Raw genomic sequence first — 23,477 nt, 5'->3', positions numbered from 1 at the left:
TTGACAGCGACACACTCGTACACCACATTTCTGCGAACTTTACTGCGCAACAGCGTTGCTGCGTTTTCATTGGACAGAGCCGGGGACGCGGCGGATGACACAGCTATCGCGTTGGCGGAGCGCAAGGTCTCCTGCTCCAGTGGATTTGACAGGAGCCAACAGTTCAACACAACACCACTTTCAGGAAAATAGAAGTTAGGTGTCGGACCTGTAACTTGTAGTAGAAGTTAGACATATTCACGTTGAGTTAAAACATACAACTGTTGAATAACGACAGTATTGATACATGTGTAGGTAGACGGTGATAATGTTGGACCCTGCGGGAGGATGATGAAGAAGAGATTGTGGCGAGTTATGTCAGCGTGCCTACTTGTGTTATTACTGTGTTGGTAAGTTTTAGCTCTACGGTACTTCTATTTTCATAACAAGGAATGTGTTTTACCTCACTAGATAACTATAGCATCTCGTTAGCCAAAACATGTTGGAATAGATGGTATATTAACGAGAACCACGGCAAGCATAGCGTTAACTGGCTTGCTAGCCAGGTTAGCTAGTTAGCTAGCTAGCTAAGTTACCTACTAACGTAGCTCAGAGTTGTTAGATAGCGAACGTTAGCTAGCTAGCTAGTGTTCGCCAGTAGCGTTGGCTAGCTCAGACAAATGCAGTTGTATTTTAACAATTCATATCGTATTGCCTCAGCCTGCCTCCATCACCAGAAAGTGGAGTATAGGACCCTAATAGTAACTTAACTAGTTACATAATATATCTATCATACTAAACAGGGTAGGTTAAATAACACACTATTGCCGAGTTGTTGCACGGCCTGTATTGATTTATAATATGTTCTCTTAGTCACATAATACATTTTACCCTCACCTGATAGTTAAGGATTTACAGCCTATTAAGTCACTCAGTTAGCAGGCTCGCTGCTTTTAGGTCCTGACCCCTGGCTGTAAATCCTTCATCACCAAAGTTCAGAGGCTCCATCCAGAGGTGATGAGAATCTAGGATAGGCTTAATGGAGAAAGAATGCACCTGGTTTACTGTAATGGCACACATGAATGCTGCATTGATGCTCAGACAGAAATTCCAATGGCCTGAAGTCCTTTCGAGGAAAGTGATGCTTCTTGGCCCTTACATTTTTCAAAGTGTAGCACAAGTCCGGCTCAGCGAGATGATGTTGCATGCACAAAGTAAACACAGTAGTGCAGGGATTGACATTAAGGTCTGAAAGGCACTCGGCCATGGCATTGGGCAAGTGAGGAGTATTTTTGGGTTGCCAGAAAATGATCACTTGCCCGAAAAATAGGCTTAGCTATTTACACCTACACACGGGACGAGCTAGACATAGCAGACTACTGGAATTAATTGTATATCGGTTGTTATCAGTAAAAAAACAAACAAATCGGCAATAAGGCAACCCTTCATTTCCTCAACTAAGAGTGTTGAAGCGCAAGGCTAACTTCTGTTATTTTGTTCCCGTAGCTATCAAGTTGTAGAAGCGTGAAGTGCACATGCACAGATACTGTGTGAGAGTAGTCTTGCATCGTGCTCATTTGGGGTGCTGCTCGTTGCAACGTCATCTCGCTGAGTTTACTTTAAAATGTACCTGGCCTAGGCTGTCATTTTGTAGTGGAAACTCATTAATGAGCTAAGCATCTGGAAAGTACCTAGTTAGGTGAAATGTGATGTGTAAACCTCCCCCTGAACTTTGTACTGCTATGATATGGCATGTTGATTGGCTATCTCCTTCCTCAGACTGCAGTGTTGGAGGCTACCCCTCCTTAATTCTACTCAGGCATGAAGGAGTTTTATTGACAGTCCCACCCCAAATGCAAATCTAACTTTCTCAATGTACCAATAATCTGCCCTTTATCCTGAAGTGTGCACTTGTTCACTTCCCTTCAAGGATTCAAGAGTCCACTTCAGGCGGAGGGTGTGTTTATGCTCAGGGAAGAGTGCTCAGTCACAATCACACCTTGGGTGTATCACTGTAAATGAGTCATAGAATGTGCCAGTTAGGCTGCTACTCCCTTATCTTGTTTCTCATGTGTTGTTAGAGGGAATTGAGCCAAAATCTGCCATCTAATGATCATATTATGTCCGCCCACAGTTGATTCTTGCTGAAATGACCGGTAGTACTATTAGGCTTGGGCGATATACCATTTATACCGTATACCGATGGTATGATTTTCAATACTGTTACTACAGGGAGGGGGGGGGCGTGCTATGCCACTGCTTATAACAAACTACAAATAAAAACTGCAATATCTAACTTTTTTGGAGACCAGACCAAATTCACATAGAATTATGAGTTATAAATGTGTCATTCTCATTGAAAGCAAGTATAAGAAGCTGTATATTTATTTGCTTCCCATTCTTAAGTTTTGTTTTTTGACATCAAAACAATGAAATAACATTTGGAATCATGTAATAACCAAAAAAGTGTTCAAATCAAAATATATTTTATATTTAAAGTAGCCACCCTTTGCCTTGTTGACAGCTTTGCACACTCTTGGCATTCTCTCAACCAACTTCATGAGGTAGTCATCTGGAATGCATTTCAATTAAGGTGTGTCTTCTTAATTTGTGGAATTTCCTTCCTTCTTTCCTTCTTGTGTTTGAGGCAATCCGTTGTGTTGTGACAAGGTAGGGGTGGTATGCAGAAGATAGCCCTATTTGGTAAAAAAAAACTAGCTCACATAAGCAAAGAGAAACGACAGTCCATCATTACTTTTAAGACATGAAGGTCAGTCAATCTGGAAAATTTCAAGAACTTTGAAAGTTTCTTCAAGTGCAGTCGCAAAAACCATCAAGCACTATGATGAAACTGGCTCTCATGAGGACCGCCACAGGAAAGGAAGACCCAGAGTTACCTTTGCTGCAGAGGACTAGTTCAGTAGAGTTAACTGCATCTCAGATTGCAGCCCAAATAAATGCTTCACAGAGTTCAAGTAACGAGACACATCTCAACAGGTTCAGTGAATCAGGCCTTCATGGTCGAATTACTGCAAAGAAACCACTACTAAAGGACACCAATATGAAGAAGAGAATCATGGGCAATGGACATTAGACTGTTAGAAATCTGTCCTTTGGTCTGATGAGTCCAAATTTTAGATTTTTGGTTCCAACCACCATGTCTTTGTGAGACACAGAGTAGGTGAACGGATGATCTCTGCATGTGTGGTTCCCACCGTGAAGCATGGAGGAGGAGGTGTGATGGTGTGGGGGTGCTTTGCTGGTGACACTGTGATTTATTTAGAATTCAAGGCACACTTAGCCAGCATTCTGCAGCGATACGCCATCCCATCTGGTTTTCACTTAGTGGGACTATCATTTGCTTTTCAACAGGACAATGACCCAACACACCTCCAGGCTGTGCAAGTGCTATTTGAGCAAGGAGAGTGATGGAGGGCTGCATCAGATGACCTGACCTCCACAATCACCCGACCTCAACCCAATTGAGATGGTTGGATGAGTTGGACCACAGAGTGAAGGAAAAGCAGGCAACATGTTCTCAGCATATGTGGGAACTCCTTTAAGACCGTTGGAAAAGCATTCCAGGTGAAGCTGTTGAGAGAATGCCAAGAGTGTGCAAAGCTGTCATCAAGGCAAAGGGTGGCTACTTTTTAAGAATCTCAAATATAAAATATGTTTTGATTTGTTTAACACTTTTTTTGTTACTACATGATTCCATGTGTGTTATTTCATAGTTTTGGATGTGTTCACTATTATTCACAATGTAGAAAATAGTAAAAATAAAGAAAAACCCTTCAAAAATCAAATCACATTTTATCGGTCACATACACATGGTTAACAGATGTTATTGCTAGTGTAGCGAAATGCTTCTAGTTCCGACAGTGCAGCAATATCTAACAAGTAATCTAACAATTCCACAACTAACTAATACACACAAATCTAAGTAAAGGAATGGAATAAGAATATACAGTGCCTTGCAAAAGTATTCACCCTCTTGGCAGTTTTCCTATTTTGTTTCATTACAACCTGTAATTTAAATGGATTTTTATTTGTTTTTCATGTAATGGACATACACAAAATAGTCCAAATTGGTGAAGTGAAATGAAAAAAATAACTTGTTTTTAAAAAAAAACTGAAAAGTGGTGCATTTATATGTATTCATCTGGTGCAACTAATTACCTTCAGAAGTCACATAATTAGTTAAATAAAGTCCACTTGTGTGCAATCTAAGTGTCACATGATCTGTCACATGATCTCAGTATATATACTGTTCTGAAAGGCCCCAGAGTCTGCAACACCACTAAGCAAGGGGCACCACCAAGTAAGCAGCACCATGAAGACCAAGGAGCTCTCCAAACAGGTCAGGGACAAAGTTGCGGAGAAGTACAGATCAGGGTTGGGGTATAAAAAAATATCAGAAACTTTGAACATCCCACGGAGCACCATTAAATCCATTATAAAAACATTGAAAGAACATGGCACCACAACAAACCTGCCAAGAGAGGGCTGCCCACCAAAACCCACTGGCCAGGCAAGGAGGGCATTAATCAGAGAGGCAACAAAGATACCAAAGATAACCCTGAAGGAGCTGCAAAGCTCCACAGCAGAGATTGGAATATGTGTCCACAAGACCACTTTAAGTCGTATGCTCAACAGAGCCGGTGCTTTATGGAAGAGTGTCCAGAAAAAAGACATTGCTTAAAGAAAAAAATAAGCCAACACGTTTGGTGTTTGCCAAAAGGCATGTGGGAGACTCCCCAAACATATGGAAGAAGGTACTCTGTTCAGATGAGACTAAAATTGAGCTTTTTGGCCATCAAGGAAAACGCTGTCTGGCAGAAATCCAACATCTTTCATGTATCTTGGCATGTTCTCCACCAGTCTTTTCACATTGATGTTGGGTGCCTTTATGTCACCCCTGATGCAAAAATTCAAGCAGCTCGGCTTTGTTTGATGCTTGTGACCATTCATCTTCCTCTTGATCACATTCCAGAGGTTTTCAATGGTGTTCAGGTCTGGAGATTGGGCTGGCCATGACAGGGTCTTGATCTGGAGGTCCTCCATCCACACCTTGATTGACCTGGCTGTGTGGCATCCTCAGAGTTGGGGAACATTGTCAGAGCAGAAGCAACTTTTCTTCCAGGACAACCTTGTACGTGGCTTGATTCATATGTCCTTCACAAAGACAAATCTGCCCGATTCCAGCCTTGCTGAAGTACCCCCAGATCATCACCAATCCTCCACCAAATTTCACAGTGGGTGAGAGACACAGGCCTCTCCAGGTATTGCACCAACTGTGAAATTTGGTGGAGGAACGGTGATGACCTGGGGGTGCTTCAGCAAGGCTGGTATCAGGCTTATTCCACCAAATACTGATTTGTGAACTCTTCCTAAGTTAAAACATTAGTATTGTGTTTAAAAATGAATATGAACTTATTTTCTTTGCATTATTCGAGGTCTGACAACACCGCATCTTTTTAGTTATTTTGACCAGTTGTCATTTTCTGCAAATAAATGCTCGAAATGACAATATTTTTATTTGGAATTTGGGAGAAATGTTGTCAGGGGGTTATAGAATAAAATAAAAATGTTCATTTTACCCAAACACGTACCAATAAATAGTAAAACTAGAGAAACGGATAATTTTGCAGTGGTCTCTTCATTTTTTCCAGAGCTGTCTATGGATGAGCAATGACCGAGCAGCATAGGCAAGATGGTATACAATACAGTATATACATATGAGATGAGTAATGCAAGATATGTAAACATTTATTAAAGTGGCATTATTAAAGTGACTAGTGATGCATTTATTAAAGTGGCCAATGATTTCAAGTCTGTATGTAGGCAGTAACCTCTCTGTGCTAGTGAGGTCTGTTTAACAGTCTGATGGCCTTGAGATAGAAGCTATTTATCAGTCTCTCGGCCCCAGCTTTGATGCACCTGTACTGACCTCGCCTTCTGGATGGTAGCGCGGTGAACAGGCAGTGGCTTGGGTGGTTGTTTTCCTTGATGATCTTTTTGGCCTTCCTGTGCTATAGGTGTCCTGGAGGGCAGGTATTTTGCCTGCGTTGATGCGTTGTGCAGACCGCACCACCCTCTGGAGAGCCCTGCGGTTATGGGCGGTGCAGTTGCCGTACCAGGCAGTGATGCAGCCCGACAAGATGCTCTCAATTGTGCATATGTAAAAATCTGAGGGTTTTAAGTAACAAGCCAAATTTCTTCAGCCTCCTGAGGTTGAAGAGGTCCTGTTGCGCCCTTTTACCAAACTGTGTGGGTGGACCATTTCAGTTTGTCTGTGATGTGTATGCCGAGGAAGTTAAAACTTTCCACCTTCTCCACTGCTGTCCCATCGATTTGGATAGGGGGTTCTCCCTTTGCTGTTTCCCCAAGTCCACGATCATCTTCTTTGTTTTGTTGACGTTGAGTGAGAGATTGTTTTCCTGACACTGCACTCCGAGTGCCCTCATCTCCTCCCTATAGGCTGTCTTGTCGTTCTTGATAATCAAGCCTACTACTGTTGTCGTCTGCAAACTTTCTGATTGAGTTGGAGGTGTGCATGGCCACGCGGTCGTGGGTGAACAGGGAGTACAGGAGGGGGCTGAGCAGCAATGAATGAGTAGGTGTGTCCAAACTTGACTGGTACTGTATATCATTTTTTCTTTTATTTGTATAGCTCCCCTTGTGTGCACTTCTGGTAATACCATATACCCTGGTATGGTACAGAAACGGTATGACGGTATGAAAATCTGGATACCGCCCAACCCTAAGTACTACTACTCATTCTAACTACAACTCATAATTCAAATTCCTCAGACTTGTAGGAATGTATGCTAGGCTTATGGTGTTGATTACATTACATTTTACTGCAGTATATTTGGCAAGTAGGCCTACTTTTGCTTTACTGCCTAGTTTCTTTCTACTGCCTATTGTTAAAGTGGCCACACACTCTAATACATCATTTCTTGTCCAACGAAAACACCATGGCTCCTTAGAGGTTACATTAAGGCTGTTGGATCTGAATTAAAAGTTAAACACCCTAAAACCTATATTATTTGTGTCTTACCAGACTCCAGTGGCCAAGCACAGTAGACTACTTGCCCTATAAATTCACTGCTAGACAAGGCCACGTTAGTGGTGCAGCTGTTTGACACTGCAGCTTAACACAATGACCTCTGTCCCCAGTAGAAATGTGACATTGTTGTGAGTGGACTTATTTAAAGCCTTGTCATGACCAGCGATCTCTGTTGTCCCGTGTCAAGATTCACAAGACAGCTGTGACATTGACTTGTCCATTTCCTTGACACACTGTCAGACTGTCAGCAGACAGTGGCATGCGCTTTTTAATTTTCCCTGTGCAGCCACATGGCATAAGGTTTTGACTTTGACCTCCCACCTCCAGCCTGGCCTGCCCCCCACAGTGATAAGATACACTGTGAGAGAGAGACACTGTCAGACACCAAGGCATTCCCATGTCGCCTCTTTCAGCTCTGAAACTGCTGGGAAGCAGCTCCCTCTGTTTGATTATGATTCCTTCATTGATTCTTTGAAATCAAGTTGTTTTTCTTCTGGTCAAGGCTTGTACTTGTTGGAACGGTAAACATAGTGACACTAGGTTACAGTATATTTCCACACCTTAATAGCATTAGGGTCAATTTCATCTAAATTCAGGAAGTAATCTGAAATTCCAAATCCACTATTCCCATTGCTCTCACTCTGTGGCCCCCATGCCTAAATCAATAACACTGATGTCTTCTCCTATGTTATCTCAGGCACCCCACTAAATATGTTAGCTGCACAGAGCAACCCCCAGAGGCTCAGACCCAGAGTCTGAAGGAAGATCCTGGCGACAGGTCCCATCACAAGGTACATCACCTGCTTCACCTGTTTGGACCATACGTTTCAATCATGCCTTTTGTTACATACCTAGTATAACATATCAACAACTCTCTTGTTGATATGATACCTGTTTCTTTAATGTTGGATACGACAACTAATGTTCACTTCCGGTCCGTCAGGGTGTTGTTCAGTTAGAGGATGGCTGGGGGTCACAGTATCTCCAGCACCTATCTGAAGAGGAGGTGCTGCCAGAGGGAGAGGCGGTGGAGACACAGCAGCGGGGCCTAGCAGAGGAGGAGGGGGCGGGGACTCCAAGCACTGAGGTGGAGAACAAGGAGCATGTTCAGGTACTTATGTTTTTATTTGGATCCCCATTTTGCTGTTAGAATTGTGATCTACTCTTCCTGGGGTCCAAAAGGTACAGGTTCTGCAGTGATGAATCATAAGAAGTAGACCTGAAGAACTACTCCACTCTGGCTTTCTTACTGTATGTGAAGCAGATGTCTATTTCTTTAGTTCAAAGAGCAGATTGAGACTTGCATACCATCCACCAGACTTATTGACCAAACCTATTGATAAACACATACTGCACAGGCAGGTGGATGGTTGCCATGGACCATCAATATTAAGTTCGGTCTTTTACTGACAGTGCAGTGATAATGTTTTCCAGACGTTGGACCTGGAGGATTCTGAGAAGGAGCCAGAGACAGCAGAACCAGAGGCCGAGCCAGAGACAGCAGAACCAGAGGCCGAGCCAGAGACAGCAGAACCAGAGGCCGAGCCAGAGACAGCAGAACCAGAGGCCGAGCCAGAGACAGCAGAACCAGAGACAGCAGAACCAGAGACAGCAGAACCAGAGACAGCAGAACCAGAGACAGCAGAACCAGAGACAGCAGAACCAGAGGCCGAGCAGCCACCTCCAGAGCCCGTTGTCACCCAAGAGCTGCAGCCAACACCCACCTCTGACCTATTCCCTCTATCCTCTGCCCTCAACCCCGTCACTGAAGACCCCTCCATGCCCCATGGCTCATCCTCTAGTGTACCAGAGGATACTTTGTCTGATGTCCTTGTACCGGAATTCAGCGATACTGATCTTGCCACAGACGACTGTGAAGCTGGAGAAACCAACCCCTTTGATGAATCCTGGACCTGCCTGAGTAGCGGCTCCAACATCCAGGACCAGAGTCCCAGGTATTGTGACTTGGAATGTAGAATGTACATCTTGCAAATCTTTTCCTGAAACGCTTATTTTCAAGTCTTGTGAAAGCAAAAAGTATTTTGTAGAATTCTCACAAACGATCCAGGAAACCAAACCAGGGAATTGAATTTCATATGTGAAAATGCCCTAACCTTACCCGAGGCCCGAAATTGTGTTCGCTCCTTGAGAGCTAATGGCTTTAGCACAAATGGATAACACAGTCAAGTGGCGCACAGGAGGCTCAGGTTCGACCCCAGTTGCTTTTTACCAGTGTTTGAATGTAGGCTCTCTTTCTATTGTCTCCCTCTGTAGTCTTCCTGTTGTCCTGGAGAAACTTAACAACGCTCAAGGAAAAGGCACCAAGACCGACAACACCTCCCACATGCTGAAAGAACGGGTAGAGATACACCAACATTTGTTACATAGAAATAATGTTTTCTGATGCTTATAGTCCCCAAAGTGCAAACTCCAAGCTTAATTAAGCCCAGCTTAAATGCTTGAGTATATGATGATTGAAGTAAGTATTTGAATGTATCTGATGTACTGTTGACTGCTGTTGCCAGGGCTTGAGCTCACACATCGCCACGGAGAAGGATCCTAATGTGGCAACCAAGGATGCGGAGGACATCCCCACCTTTGACGAGTGGAAGAAGAAAATTATGGAGAAGGAGAACAGTAAGATAGATGGTGTTCCTGTCTCACACACTCACTCACTCACTGGTTTTGAATTAAAACTGTATCTCTCTTCATAGCTCTGGCCACTCACATCTCCACCAATGGCGGCTCCCACGCTGTAAAGAAGGTGCAGAAGAACTTCAACAACTATGCCTCAGTGGAGTGTGGCGCCAAGATCCTGGGTTCTAACCCAGAGGCTAAGGTATCTATTTCAAACTGTCACCCTCCAAACCCATCTATATATTCAGTTGATACAACTGATTTTAATAGCTAGCTTTGCATATATTGATGGAAGGATCTTGTTTTCTGCCAGAGTACTTCAGCCATATTAATGGAGAGCATGGATCATTACATGTTGAACCCCTGCAGCAACAAGATCTGGTGAGTGTGTGCGTGCGTTTGGAGATCTCTCGCCCCTTCTCTCGCTCTCTCTCTCGCCCCTTCTCTCGCTCTCTCTCTCGCCCCTTCTCTCGCTCTCTCTCTCTCTCGCCCCTTCTCTCTCTCGCCCCTTCTCTCTCTTTCTCTCTCTCTCCCCTTCTTTCTCTCTCCCCCTTCTCTCGCCCTCGCCCCTTTTCTCACTCTCTCTCTCTCTCGCCCCTTCTCTCTCTCGCCCCTTCTCTCTCTTTCTCTCTCTCTCCCCTTCTTTCTCTCTCCCCCTTCTCTCGCCCTCGCCCCTTCTCTCTCTCTCTCGCCCCCTTCTCTTTCTCTCTCTCGCCCCTTTCTCTCTTTCTCGCCCCTTCTCTGTCTCTCGCCCCTTCTCTCTCTATCGCTCCTTCTCTCTCTCTCTCTCTCTCTCTCTCTCTCGCCCCTTCTCTCTTTCTCTCTCTCTCTCGCCCCTTCTCTGACTCGTCCCTTCTCGCTCTCTCACCCCTCCTCTCTCTCGCCCCTTCTCTCTCTTTCTCTCGCTCCTTCTCTCTCTCTTTCTCTTGCTCCTTCTCTCTCTCTTTCTCTCGCTCCTTCTCTCTCTCTTTCTCTCGCTCCTTCTCTCTCTCTTTCTCTCGCCCCTTTTCTCTCTCTCTCTCTCACGCTCCTTCTCTCTCGCTCCTTCTCTCTCTCGTCCCTTCTCGCTCTCTCACCCCTTCTCTCTCTCGCCCCTTCTCTCTCTCTTTCTCTCGCTCCTTCTCTCTCTCTTTCTCTCGCTCCTTCTCTCTCTCTTTCTCTCGCTCCTTCTCTCTCTCTTTCTCTCACTCCTTCTCTCTCTCTTTATCTCGCCCCTTTTCTCTCACTCTCTCTCACGCTCCTTCTCTCTCGCTCCTTCTCTCTCTCGCCCCTTCTCTCTCGCCACTTCTCTCTCTCACCCCTTCTCTCTCTCTCTCGCCCCTTCTCTCTCTCTCTCAGGTTCATCATCGAGCTGTGCGATCCCATCCAGGTGAAGCAGTTGGACATTGCTAACTTTGAGCTCTTCTCCTCCACACCCAAAGACTTCCTGGTCTCCATCAGTGACAGGTTTGATTTTTAGCCATAGATCTGGGGCATGTTCATTAAGGCACGCATGGAAAAACGTTTTAAACCATTTAAAAACTGAAACGAAAATTTGCTGTTATTGGACAAGTTCATATAGTCTCTCCCTGTTTCAGTCAGTTTTCTTCTTCTTGGTGCTTTATGAACACAACCACAATGGGAATATCTTGATTTGATATCTTTCAAACTGTCATTTGATGATGAACATCATACATGTTACTAAAATAGTCAGTACTACTGCACTAATAAGGGTTGAACAATAGGTTGAATGATGTTGAGTGTTGTTGGATGATTCTCCCTCAGGTACCCGACCAACAAGTGGGTGAAGCTGGGCACTTTTCATGCTCGGGAGGAGCGCACTGTTCAGAGTTTCCCTCTGGACGAGCACCTGTACGCCAAATATGTCAAGGTGTGTATGGCATTCTCCTGCACCTTCTGTTATCTACCCCCTCCTTTACTCCCATTCTAGTCATCTAGGTCTCTCTTGGAAAAGAGGTATTCTGACTTCAATGGGACTACTTGATTAATTACAAATAAAATCAAGACTACAGTAGCCCCCTCTTTACTCTGTTATGGCCCTCTCCTTCACAAGTGGGTCAAACTCAAATCCCGCTCTGGGCTGTTTGTGTGTTTGTGCTGGTCGTCTCATTCTAGAGTAATGTTTTACAAATGTACAAAACATTGGAGCCTTTCTCGTCTTTAAACTGATGCTTCTGTACCTCTTCTCTGAAGAGCGGAACAGGAACCAGCATTCATTCATTGGTCCTATTTTAAATGCATGTATGCTTCTTGTAATTACTTGTTTCTCTTCCTTTGTTTCTCCTGCTTCAGATGTTCACCAAGTACATAAAGGTTAGCCTATTTATATCTTAGAGGTGATTGGTCTGTGGAGGAGCATGTAGAGGGTTGAAGGGAAGGGAAGGGCTTTAGTGTTACAATGCTAACAGTAGGAGAATCTTGCTAACTGATCAGCACCAGCTTACACTAGGCCAGGTAGCAAATAATCCTTCTATCTAGATAAAGCCACTGAACATATCTCTAATCATTATAATTCATCTAGTCATGTCAGTCATGAGAATACCATGTCATTTTGACAGTAGACATTTTGACTGTGGAGTAGCCCATTCTTTAAAGGGCAACTTCTCCGATAGAAAACAGCCTATGTGGCATCGATATGAGTCAGAAACATTTATTTTAGTGTCAAAGTTGACTACAAAGTGTAAATATGATTACTTTTGTTCATTAAGTCTGTCTCGTCTATAACTGTATTACTTGAGGGTTGGGTTTTGAGTTTGACAATGCTCACTTGCCTTTTTCATCTTAGATTCATTCAGACTAATTTGAGGAAGGAATACTGACTTTGCTGCTATGGTGTCTCATGGGGATCAAACCATATTCCCTTGACTGAAATCTTGACTTTTCTTAATGAACATCAGTGAAACACGTTTGGAATCGTTGCATTTAGTCTCTTTAAGTGTGTAGGGCAAGGCGGTTCATCACAGCTTCAAAGTGCCTGTAATAGCTTGTCGCTGACCAGCCAGACAATCATCAATGTTAACAACAACTAACTTGAATTTGATATTTGTCACACGATTTCAATAACAATTTAACCACTGGCCAAATCATAGCTTTGCCAAGTGTTCATATTGCAACATGATTATTATCACTGACAGTGTAGAACAGTCCCACCATGCACTAATGCCTGTCTCCTGGATGTAAATGATGTCTGTGTTTCATCGCAGGTGGAGCTGGTCTCTCACCATGGATCTGAACACTTCTGCCCCCTTAGTCTCATAAGGTAGGCAATGAATGGAAAAACATTTAGTTAATGGAAGTTTTACAGCCATTAAGAAAACCCACCAAAACCCACCAAAAATACATCAATTTCCTGAATAAACAGGTATTTGCCAATTCGGAAAGTATTCAGACCCCTCAACTCTTTCCACATTTTGTTACATCACAGCCTTATTCTGAAATGGATCAAAAAAAGAATACAGAACAGAATACCCCCTAATGACAAAGCGAAAACAGGTTTTTAGAAATAATAAATATAAATACCTTATTTACATAAGTATTCAGACACTTTGCTATGAGACTCGAAATTGAGCTTAGGTGCATCCTGTTTCCATTGATCATCCTTGAGATGTTTCTACAACTTGATTGGAGACCACCTGTGGTAAATTCAAATGATTGGACATTATTTGGAAAGGCACACACCTGTCTATATAAGGTCCCACAGTGGACAGTGCATGTCAGAGCAAAAACCAAGCCATGAGGTTGAAGGAAAATGTCCGTAGAGCTCCGAGACAGGATTTTGTTTCGGCACAGATCTGGGGAAGGGTACCAAAACATTTCTGCAGCATTGAAGACCTCAAGAACATAGTGGCCTCCATCATTCTTAAGTGGAAGAAGTTTGGCCGCCCGGCCAAACTGATCAATCGGGGGAGAAGGTCCTTGGTCAGGGAGGTGACCAAGAACCCAATGGTCACTCTAACAGAGTTCCTCTGGAGAGATGGGAGAACCTTCCAGAAGGACAACCATCTCTGCAGCACTCCACCAATCAGGAATTTATGGTAGAGTGGACAGACGTAAGCCACTCCTCAATAAAAGGCACATGACAGCCCACTTGGAGTTTGCCAAAAGGCACCTGAAGGACTCTCAGACCATGAGAAACAAGATTTTCTGGCCTGAAGAAGCTAAGATTGAACTCTGTAGAAGAAACCTGGCACCATCCCTACGGTGAAGCATGGTGGTGGTAGCATCATACTGTGGGGATGTTTTTCAGCAGCAGGGACTGGGATCGAGAAAGAAGAACGGAGCAAAGTACAGAGCGATCCTTGATGAAAACCTGTTCCAGAGCGCTCAGGACCTCAGACTGGGGTGAAGGTTCACCTTCCAACAGGACAATTATCCTAAGCACACAGCCAAGACAATGCAGGAGTGGCTTCGGGACAAGTCTCTGAATGTCCTTGAGTGGCCCAGCCAGATCCCGGACTTGAACCCGATCGAACTCAGATCTCTGGAGAGACCTGAGAATAGCTGTGCAGCGTCGCTCCCCATCCAACCTGACAGAGCTTAAGAGGATTTGCACAGAAGAATTGGATAAACTCTCCAAATACAGGTGTACCAAGCTTGTAGCGTCATACCCAAGAAGACTCGAGGCTGTAATCCCTGTTCTACAACAAAGTACTGAGAAAGGGATCTGAATGCTTATGTAAATAGCATTTAAAAAAAAAAATTTTAGCTAAAATGTAAAAAAGTTTTTTTTGTCATTATGAGGTATTGTGTGTAGATGAGGGGAAAAAACTATAATACATTTTAGAATAAGGCTGTAACGTGAAAAAGTGAAGAGTCTGAATACTTTCTGAAGACACTGTGTACGAGTGTGAGGCGGCAGGTAGCCTTGTGGTTAGAGCTTTGGGCCAGTAACCGGAAGGTTGCTGGATCGAATCCCAGAGTTAACAAGGTCAAATTATGTTGTTCTGCCCCTGAGCAAGGCAGTTAACCCACTGTTCCCCAGGCGCCGAAGATATGGATGTCGATTTAAGGTGGTTCAGAGGGGTTGGGTTAAATGCGGAAGACACATTTCAGTTGAATACATTCAGTTTGACAACTGATAAGTCGCCCCTCACCAGTCTTGCATCTGGAGCTGCTAGTGTACTGTTTTACTGATCTCTCTCTCTTGAAGCTGCCTTGTGTCAGGGGCACTGGGAATACATTGAGCCCGTATGCTCTGGCTGTCAGAGTTTGCAGGACATTTTGTCTTCTAAAGGTACAGCTAGCCACTCGCTTAACATGCTTTTTTCTCCTACAGAGGCATTACTAGTTGTAAAACAAAAAGTACAGCTAGCCACTTGCTTAACATGCTTTTTTCTCCTACAGAGGCATTACTAGTTGTAAAACAAAAAGACAGCTGGAACTTAATGTACCACTAGGGCTCATTGTATTCTTGTGGGACTTAAACACACATTTGTAGTATTTGCTAACTCTCAGTTTGATGTTAGTTTAAACATTTAAGGAGTTTAAACTTTTTATTTTAGGATATCTTAGCTATCATTTGTAATGTTATTACTGGGCTCCTGGTGTATCTTTGTCTGCCCTCTGGTGACTGCTAGACAGTATAACACGTCTTCCTTTCTGTCGAAGGGTTTTTGGAACGAGTATGGTGGAGGAGTATGAGGAGATCGCTGACCCCCTGGACAGACTAGATGACCAGGATGACGACCTCGGTGAGAGCCTCCTGTTCTTCTGCACTATCTGAAATACTTATCAAAATTCTCTCAACCATCATGGTCATAAACATATCAATAAAATGTCTCTGGTCATGCGTATCAGACAGGAAATGCATGATAAGATATGACGCATTCATCAATGTACATTAACATGTTACAAGTACACAGCAACATGTTCACCTTATGACGAGACTAGATGTAATATGTCAACAAAGTCCTTATACAGGTGTTAGGTTCTAAATATCAGAGTAAGAAATTGACGGACACTATGAAAGCTCTAACCCTAGACTATGGCACCCCTCATGTCTCTAGTAGAACTTAGGATTAACAATAGTTAACATTTAGGAATCCCAACCCATCACAGGTTAATGTAATTTGTACCTCTCACCTTTGAACTGTTTGGATGTTGTTCCTGGTGAGTGTGATGTTATCTCTCCTGTGTTTGTGTGACCTTCAGATTATCCTCCTGGATACGTTCCTGCAGAGGACAAGGCTTCAAATGACCTCATAGGATCAGCCAAGGGTGAGTTAGACACATACAGCCAAATAAATATCCCATTACACCAGTCACACAACTATGGTTTCATCCTGCGTATAAGTGTCTTTGAGACTCACAGGGTTCCCACCCCTCTTAGTATTGAAAAAATGAGATCTGTCATACCTGAATCTGTAAACCCTTTGTGACGTCTATGTGGGGAGGGTTTCAATGACTGGTATAAGTATTCACTCATGGGCTGTCTTGTTCCAGACGTCATTCTGAACATGGTGAACAACATTAAAGTCAACGTGCTGGGGGGAGGACCAGGTGAAGGGAACTTCTCAGGCCAGACAGTGAACCTGACTGTCGTTACATCATCTGACCCTGACACCACCACCAGCCCAGTGTAAGTACCAGCCAACCAGTCACTTTCACTTGATATAGATCTACAATAATGGCAGACATTTTGTCATTTAAACTGCTGAAGTGTTTATTTTTTTAAGTCTGACGGCAATGGTATTTACCAGAGTGTATTAGAAGTCAGCTAAATGGGATAGTTTGTGATTCCTATGATAATAAATCACATTTCTGTAAGGGCCTGCAGGTTACCGTGCTTGGATGTGCATTATTGGTATTTTATAGCTGTAATAGCTTATGTCCCTGTCTCTCTTTCTCTGTGTCTTTCTCTCCCTGTTTCTGTCTCTCTTTCTCCGTGTCTTTCTCTCCCTGTTTCTGTCTCTTTCTTCCTGTTTCTCCCTGTTTCTGTCTCTGTTCTCAGGCCTGACGCTGTAGAGGTGGAGCAGCCTGAAGTACTAGAGGACCCTGATGTCACTACCACAGAGGAACCCAAACCAGAGCATGTAACTGAAGAGGAGCAGGTAGTCTCTCCTATAGAGGAGGAGGAGGAGGTCCAGTCTATAGTCACCATGCTGGAGGAGGAAGAGGATGGGAGGGAGAAAGAGGAGCACCGTTGCCCTGGCCATCGACAGCAAGAAAGCCTTGACTACTGTGGCCCATCTTCCTCCTCTTCTTGCTCCTGCTCAGCCTCCCTCCAGGAGTACCTCGTTCACCAGTGTTCTTTTCAGAGGAACTATACCAGCCAGGAGAGGAAACCAGAGGCTACTCCAGCTCCAGTCACCCCCACCACCCCGTCACAGCAGCTGCCCATCTCCCCCACGCCCACCCAGACACCCCAGCATTCACACACTCAGGGGGAACAACCCCAGGAGAGAGAGCCCAGCTCTGCCCATGGGGAGAGAGAAGCCAGGCCCACTGACACTCCACCACACCTTCCATGGGTTGAGACTGACGCAGTGGAAGAGGTAGAGCCCAGTATGGAACTGCCCCACCTAGAGCCCAGCCAGACCTCCACCCTGCCCAGACCCAGCTCCACCGACACCTCCAGCAATGCCGCCAGGCCCACACCTGCCGTGGCGCCTCCACTCCACACCTTATCCAAAGACCTGCCTGGGCAGAAGCACCCCATCACTGGGGCAGAGAAAAGCCAGGAGGTGCAGCAGGGGGAGATCAGGCAGCCTCCCACTGTCGCCACCTCCAGCTCCAGTGGCCCAGTGGAGCAGAGCTGGGGAACCCCTGTAGAGGAGAGGCCCTGTCCTGAAGTCCAGCCTGTAGAACAAGACAACATCCCGGTCATCCACCAACCACATGTGGCTGATCCACTCCCCCCACCCCTCCTCACTACCTCCACCCCCACAGAGCAGCAGCAGCCTCTGGGATCCCCACTTAAACCAGCGGGTGCCGGCGGCGGAAACACTACTCCTGAGGAGCAGAACTCTGTCCCCGTCGTGGTCATGACGGAGCCCCACTCGCATGGCCATGGCCAGGCCGTGGCCACGGAAACCAAGGGGAAGGCGGAGCTTGTGGAGGACATTGTCTTCACCCCGTCGCCCAATGACAACGGGCAGCAGCTGCCTCGCCCCACCTCCTTCCAGCCCTCCTCTCCTTCCCCTTTAGACTTCTATGCAGAGCTCCACAATGCCACGGAGCAGGGGAACGGGAACCCGATGCACGGCTCCACCAGCCAGAAGGAGTCTGTGTTCATGAGGCTCAACAACCGCATCAAGGCCCTGGAGATGAACATGTCGCTGAGCGGACGCTACCTAGAGCAACTCAGCCAGAGGTACAGTGGCCTCAGCGATTCATGGATGGCCATTGGCTGAGCATTAAGCACCATGCTGCTGGTTTTATTAACTGTCAGATGTCAGACCTATTGGAACTAGAGTTAGTCAATTGAAGGTTTAGATGGTGATGCTGATACTTCTGTGTGTTTTGTTGAAGGTACCGAAGGCAGATGGAAGAGATGCAGAGGGCTTTCAACCAAACCATCATCAAACTGCAGAACACATCCAGGAAGGCAGAGGAGCAGGTGCGGAGTGGAGGGGGACCTACAATGTGTTTGTCTAGAACGTTACATACTGCGTAGCCTATCTTAAGATGGAGTCTCAGGGGGGTATCGCACAGTTTTGGCCTTTAAATTATTTATTTTTTTAACCTTTATTTAACTAGGCAAGTCAGTTAACAACAAATTCTTATTTACATGGATGGCCTAGGAACAGTGGGTTAATTGCCTTGTTCAGGGGCAGAATGACAGATTTTGTCATCTAGTCACTCAAGATTGCAGGGAGGGTGTCATTTGCAATGTCTGGGAATATGGCTTGTGAGAGTGTTTGTGATTGGTCAGCTCAAAAGTTTCCTTTGTCCCTATAGGACCAGAGACAGACAGAGTCCATCCATTCGTTGCAGGGCCAACTGGAGGACGTCACACAACTGGTGCTCAACCTGTCTGTGAGAGTCAGCCAGCTGCAGAGCCAGGTAGATACTACATCATTTCTACCCTATTGAATACAGCAGGTTTGGGGTCAATACATTTAAATTCAGTCAGTGGGAAGTGAACTAAAGAACTACTACACCTCGTTGCTTTTCAACAAGGACGTTTGCCACCTGAATTGACATGGAATTGAACCCAACCCTGGAATGCAGCAGTAAAATGTATTCTATATTTCTTGACACCCCTTACCAATCACAGCACATGGCTGCAGTGTGCTAACTTGACCCTGTCTCTGTTGTAGGTGACAGACAGGCAGAGTTACCTCCTGCTGTGCCTGGTGTTGTGTTTCATCCTGGGCCTGCTGCTGTGTTTCCAGCACTGTCGCATGGCTGCCATCATGCAGCCTCCCTCCACAGACCCTCCTATAACCTACAGCTACTGCTCCCCAGAGAGGTATCTACACTCACATCCTCTGTTATGTCCCACTAGGGGGAACACCAGGGGTTGTGATTATGTACTGCTTATGAATGGGTTACGAATGTGTTATGAAGTCCTTACATAGGTACCCTTCAATTGGTGTTATCACATCTCATCCAAGGGACACCACACACTCACCTGCGCATTATTGTTGACATACATGAAGTGTCATCAGGATGCTGTGTTTAAAGTAACTGTCCAGTGTTTCCAGGTTTCTATGAAATATGACCTATAATTAATTACAATATGAGTGAAATAGTTTTCCTTCCAAATGTTTTTTTATTTTTTAAGTATGTTAAAAAGCAGCTTTTCTGTGTTGGAGTGGTCTGGGCGTATACCGGTCTTTAAAGATATTCACGCGAGAAGACCTCTGATTGGCCAGTGCAACATCCTCTGAGGAAATATCAAGCATTTTTTAAACGGTCTGTTTGAGATACATGTTTGAGGTGGGGTTTTTGAAGGGTTTTTTTTTCTTCTCCAATTGATACTTTTGCCACATACAAGTATAGGACATTATTTGGGTATGAGTTAACAATATGAACTTTTAAAAGTGAGATTTTCACTGGACAGTTACTTTAAGTCTAATTCATCCTGTCTCCTCCCCTCAGGCGGTTCTCTGAATATGAAGACATGAGCTTGAAGAGACGAGCCTCATATCCTCTCCTGCACTCTGATTCCTTTCAGTTACCTACCACTGAAGGCAAGTTTACTCATGACAATGTCTGTATGTGTGTGTGGAGGAGTGTGTACTTCCTTCTGATTCCTCATTCTAAGGTTTGTGGTAGCCCATTCATAGACACTATCCACCTTAGTGGCTGTCTATTCATGAAGGTACCTTCTGGCTGGGGGAGTTTTGTTAAGAGCCCTGACACACGGTCTTAAACTGATAACACACATTGCTTGCGCTACGATTTTGGAAACATAATTTCTCGCTGATATGAAAGATGAGTTCCTTTATTAAAAGAAACTGTGTTAACGGTTCCACACAGCCATATTTACATGTTACATTGCTTGTTTACGGAAGACAGAGGCTGTGCTCATTAGCTATCTAGCATGCTCGAACACCTGTGTGTTGTGATTGTAGTTTACATGGTCCCACCAGTAAGCGGTGTTTATTGCTGAGAACCCTTGGGATAAGGCAGAATGCCTTGGGTTCTCGAGAGCAAGGTTTGTGGTTGCTGTTTGGCTGATTTTATAATATTGTTTCACAATCAGTTTTTTTTTAATATAATTTGCTTTCTATTTTCACCTTGTGCTTGCAGGTGCAGAGTCACTGCAAACTGTTGAACCAATCAATTTTCCACCAGCTAATAAAAAGGTATGGATGGAACAGTGTCGCTATCTCAAGGAAATTCTCAACACTCTCTCACATATAAACTGTATCATGTATAACTGTATCATGAACATGATCTCTCCTCATCGCCAACCTCAACAAATAAAATCTCTCTCCTCAACCCTTCCCCCCTCTGTCCCCAACACTTCTCTGCTGAAGAAACGCAGTAAGATGAAGACCGTGGAGACCCTGAAGAGCACTGCTTTCTGTTCTCCTTTGCTTGCTAACCGAGCGCCCATATATAACGACCGTGGCACCATAGACCCTCTACCCCGCACGGGGCATCTCCGCCACCCTGCCTTCAGGGACCCCCCCTCTGAGGGCAGCTCCGAGGGCTCCTCCCAGTCAGACGAGCCCTCCTTCTGCGGCCTCGCTGCTGCCACCTGCACGCGCCTCTGTGACGGCCTGCCCCCGCCCAGGAGCAGGGCAGAGAAGCTGGCTTTCAAGCCTGGGCGCGTGGATCTCCTGCAGGGCCCGCGGAGAGACAGGAGCGAAACGACACCCACCATCCTTACCCTGCAGGACCTCATCGGGGGGGAAAAAGAGCTAGCTGCAGGGAGGCTGGGAGTGATGGCGCTCTGAGGTCCTGTCTGACACAGACTGCTCCTCCTTCAGACTCTGGAACACTCATCCTCTGAAAGGAGGGTTGTTGTTATCTCTGTATACATAGGAGGCTTTAGGCTAGTACACAAATGAGACAATCCCTCTTCTTCCACCTCCTAACCAGCATGTTCTGTCCATGTTCTCTGTCAAACCTTTTGTCAGGCTCTTTGTTATGAGGTTAATAATGACATCCTTAAAAGATAAGCTAACTTTTTTTAACCAAATCTGTATTTTGGATGTAAATGGCATGTTCTAGAATAAAACATGGACAAAAGCCTAAATACGTCATTTTAGAAACGCAACTTCTGAAATCATCTTTCCAAACTTTTATCTGCAATGTTATATTTAATTTTGTGCGACTCAAGCAGTTTCCCCTATCCATCTGTGCTTATTTTCCGTGTAGCCCGAGCATGCGCACCCAGAAAAGTATCATGGGCTACACGGAGAAATATCGCTCGAGACGCACAATATGAAATATGTTTCCAATAAAGTTTGGTGTGACAAAAGGTAATGTGTACAACATCTGAAGACCTGCATCACTATAGTGAGAGCGTTGCCGTTTCTAAAAGGATGTATTTGGGTGATTTTAGAGCTTTTGTTTTACTTTATCCCCACCCTGGCACTGCAGAATGAGCAGGAGGAAGTCTATCTCTGGTTGGGGTAAGTTTATCAAAAACAAGTGAAATCGCAAAAAAAATAATGTCTGGGCACTTCTATAACATCCCATTTACATTCAAAATACAGATTTGGTAAAAAAGAAAAGTTCTCCTTTAAAGGTGCACAATGTAACAATCAAAACTACAAATAATAGCCAATGTCAAGGATGGGCTAAAGGAATACAATTCCATGAAAGGAAAATCTAAGTTAGAATTTGCTTTTACTAGTGCTAGTACTAGTGCTGGTCATGTTCATTTCATAGAAACAGCAGGTTTTTCCTGTTTCAAGATTGGTTCTCATTTTCTGAAGTTGAAAACAATTTATTATATTAGGGATAAATGGGCCCTATCAAAGCTATTTGACCACAGTAAAAGTCCAGCAACACCTGCTATGACCTAGCTTTTTGTTAGAACTTGTTTTGTAATTTATGGACGAGTGAGTAGATTGTACCATGGTTGGACACATGAAATTTCATGCAAATGTCACTTAAATGTAAATCGTTAATATATTTATCATATGAATAAATGCAGGTTGAGACTTTTCTACTTTTACGTTGGGGACTTTTATTTAGACATTTCCCCCAAAATGCTGTGACCTGGAAGTGACATTCTAATCTGGGTGACAGACGGAAGCGAGATGGCCCACTCCCTCATTTTTTGGGGTTACATTACAGTCAATGAACTAAGCAGGCCAGACCCAACTCCTATTGCATTGGGGTCTATTTCTTTTTTTTATTTTACCTTTATTTAACTAGGCAAGTCAGTTAAGAACAAATTCTTATTTTCAATGACGGCCTAGGAACAGTGGGTTAACTGCCTGTTCAAGGGCAGAACGACAGATTTGTACCTTGTCAGCTCGGGGGTATGAACTTGCAACCTTCCGGTTACTAGTCCAACGCTCTAACCACTAGGCTACCCTGCCGCCCCAATGGGCGAACAGTTCTCCTATGGGACAACCACCCTGTTAAGCAGAACGGATTTATTTTAATTTTGTTCAATTGTAAGCAGCCTGAGTGAACTATCTTAATTTATCCACCATTTTTGGCTGACAAGAAGCCTGGGATCACAGGTGTTGTTTACAGAGCTAGCTAGTCTAGTACTGCGCAAAATAACTTGACTGCAGCTGGGTTTTCTTCAGCCAGCAGGCCGGTAACATTTCAGTGTGTAGTACCTGGATGCCACAGTAGAAATGTGACCATCGTTTTCCCAAAAATGAAGAGCTCAGACATTAGTGGGTGGATGGACAGGTTGCACCTTTATTGAACAAAAATATAAATGCAACATGTAAAGTGTTGGGCCCATGTTTCATGAGCTGAAATAAAAGATCCCAGAATTTTTCCAAATGCACAAAATGTTTATTTTGGGCAAAAATATGTTTACATCACTGTTAGTGAACATTTATCCTTTGTCAAGATAATCCATCCACCTGACAGGTGTGGCATATCAAGCTGATTAAAGTTTTGTCACAACGCAATGCCACAGATGTCTCAGGTTTTGAGGGAGCGTGCAATTGTTATGCTGACTGCAGGAATGCCCACCAAAGCTGAATTGAATGTTAATTTCGCTACCATAAGCCACCTCCAACGTTGTTTTAGACCATTTGTAACCGCGCCAGCCCAGGACATTCACATCCAGCTTCTTCACCTGCGGGATCGTCTTGAGACCAGTCACCCAGACAGCTGATGAAACTGAGTAGTATTTCTGTCTGTAATAAAGCCTTTTTGTGGGGAAAAACTAATTCTGATTGGCTAGGCCAGGTTA

General features: G+C 44.5%; 1 protein-coding gene across 2 annotated transcripts; it reads left to right on the top strand.

Moving 5' to 3' along the window:
* Positions 1 to 94: 94 nt before the first annotated feature.
* LOC110530981 (SUN domain-containing ossification factor) lies at positions 95 to 23,046 on the top strand. Of its 2 annotated transcripts, XM_036986179.1 has the most exons (22): positions 95 to 389; positions 7,749 to 7,842; positions 7,995 to 8,162; positions 8,486 to 9,006; positions 9,326 to 9,410; positions 9,577 to 9,688; positions 9,766 to 9,890; positions 10,002 to 10,069; positions 11,027 to 11,134; positions 11,453 to 11,558; positions 11,981 to 12,001; positions 12,892 to 12,947; positions 15,296 to 15,378; positions 15,839 to 15,904; positions 16,130 to 16,265; positions 16,638 to 17,999; positions 18,158 to 18,245; positions 18,587 to 18,691; positions 18,949 to 19,100; positions 19,733 to 19,824; positions 20,387 to 20,442; positions 20,617 to 23,046. In XM_036986179.1, exons 1-22 carry the CDS (start codon positions 328 to 330, stop codon positions 21,037 to 21,039), a joined length of 4,089 nt encoding a protein of 1,362 aa, XP_036842074.1. In that variant the 5' UTR covers positions 95 to 327; the 3' UTR covers positions 21,040 to 23,046. The 2 variants fall into 2 exon arrangements, with proteins under 2 accessions (XP_036842074.1, XP_036842075.1); XM_036986180.1 differs by lacking the exon at positions 11,981 to 12,001.
* Positions 23,047 to 23,477: the final 431 nt, after the last annotated feature.

The sequence above is a fragment of the Oncorhynchus mykiss genome, chromosome 8, assembly GCF_013265735.2.
Source record: "Oncorhynchus mykiss isolate Arlee chromosome 8, USDA_OmykA_1.1, whole genome shotgun sequence".
Classification (NCBI taxonomy): domain Eukaryota; kingdom Metazoa; phylum Chordata; class Actinopteri; order Salmoniformes; family Salmonidae; genus Oncorhynchus; species Oncorhynchus mykiss.
This window is presented reverse-complemented; position numbering and strand designations above follow the sequence as displayed.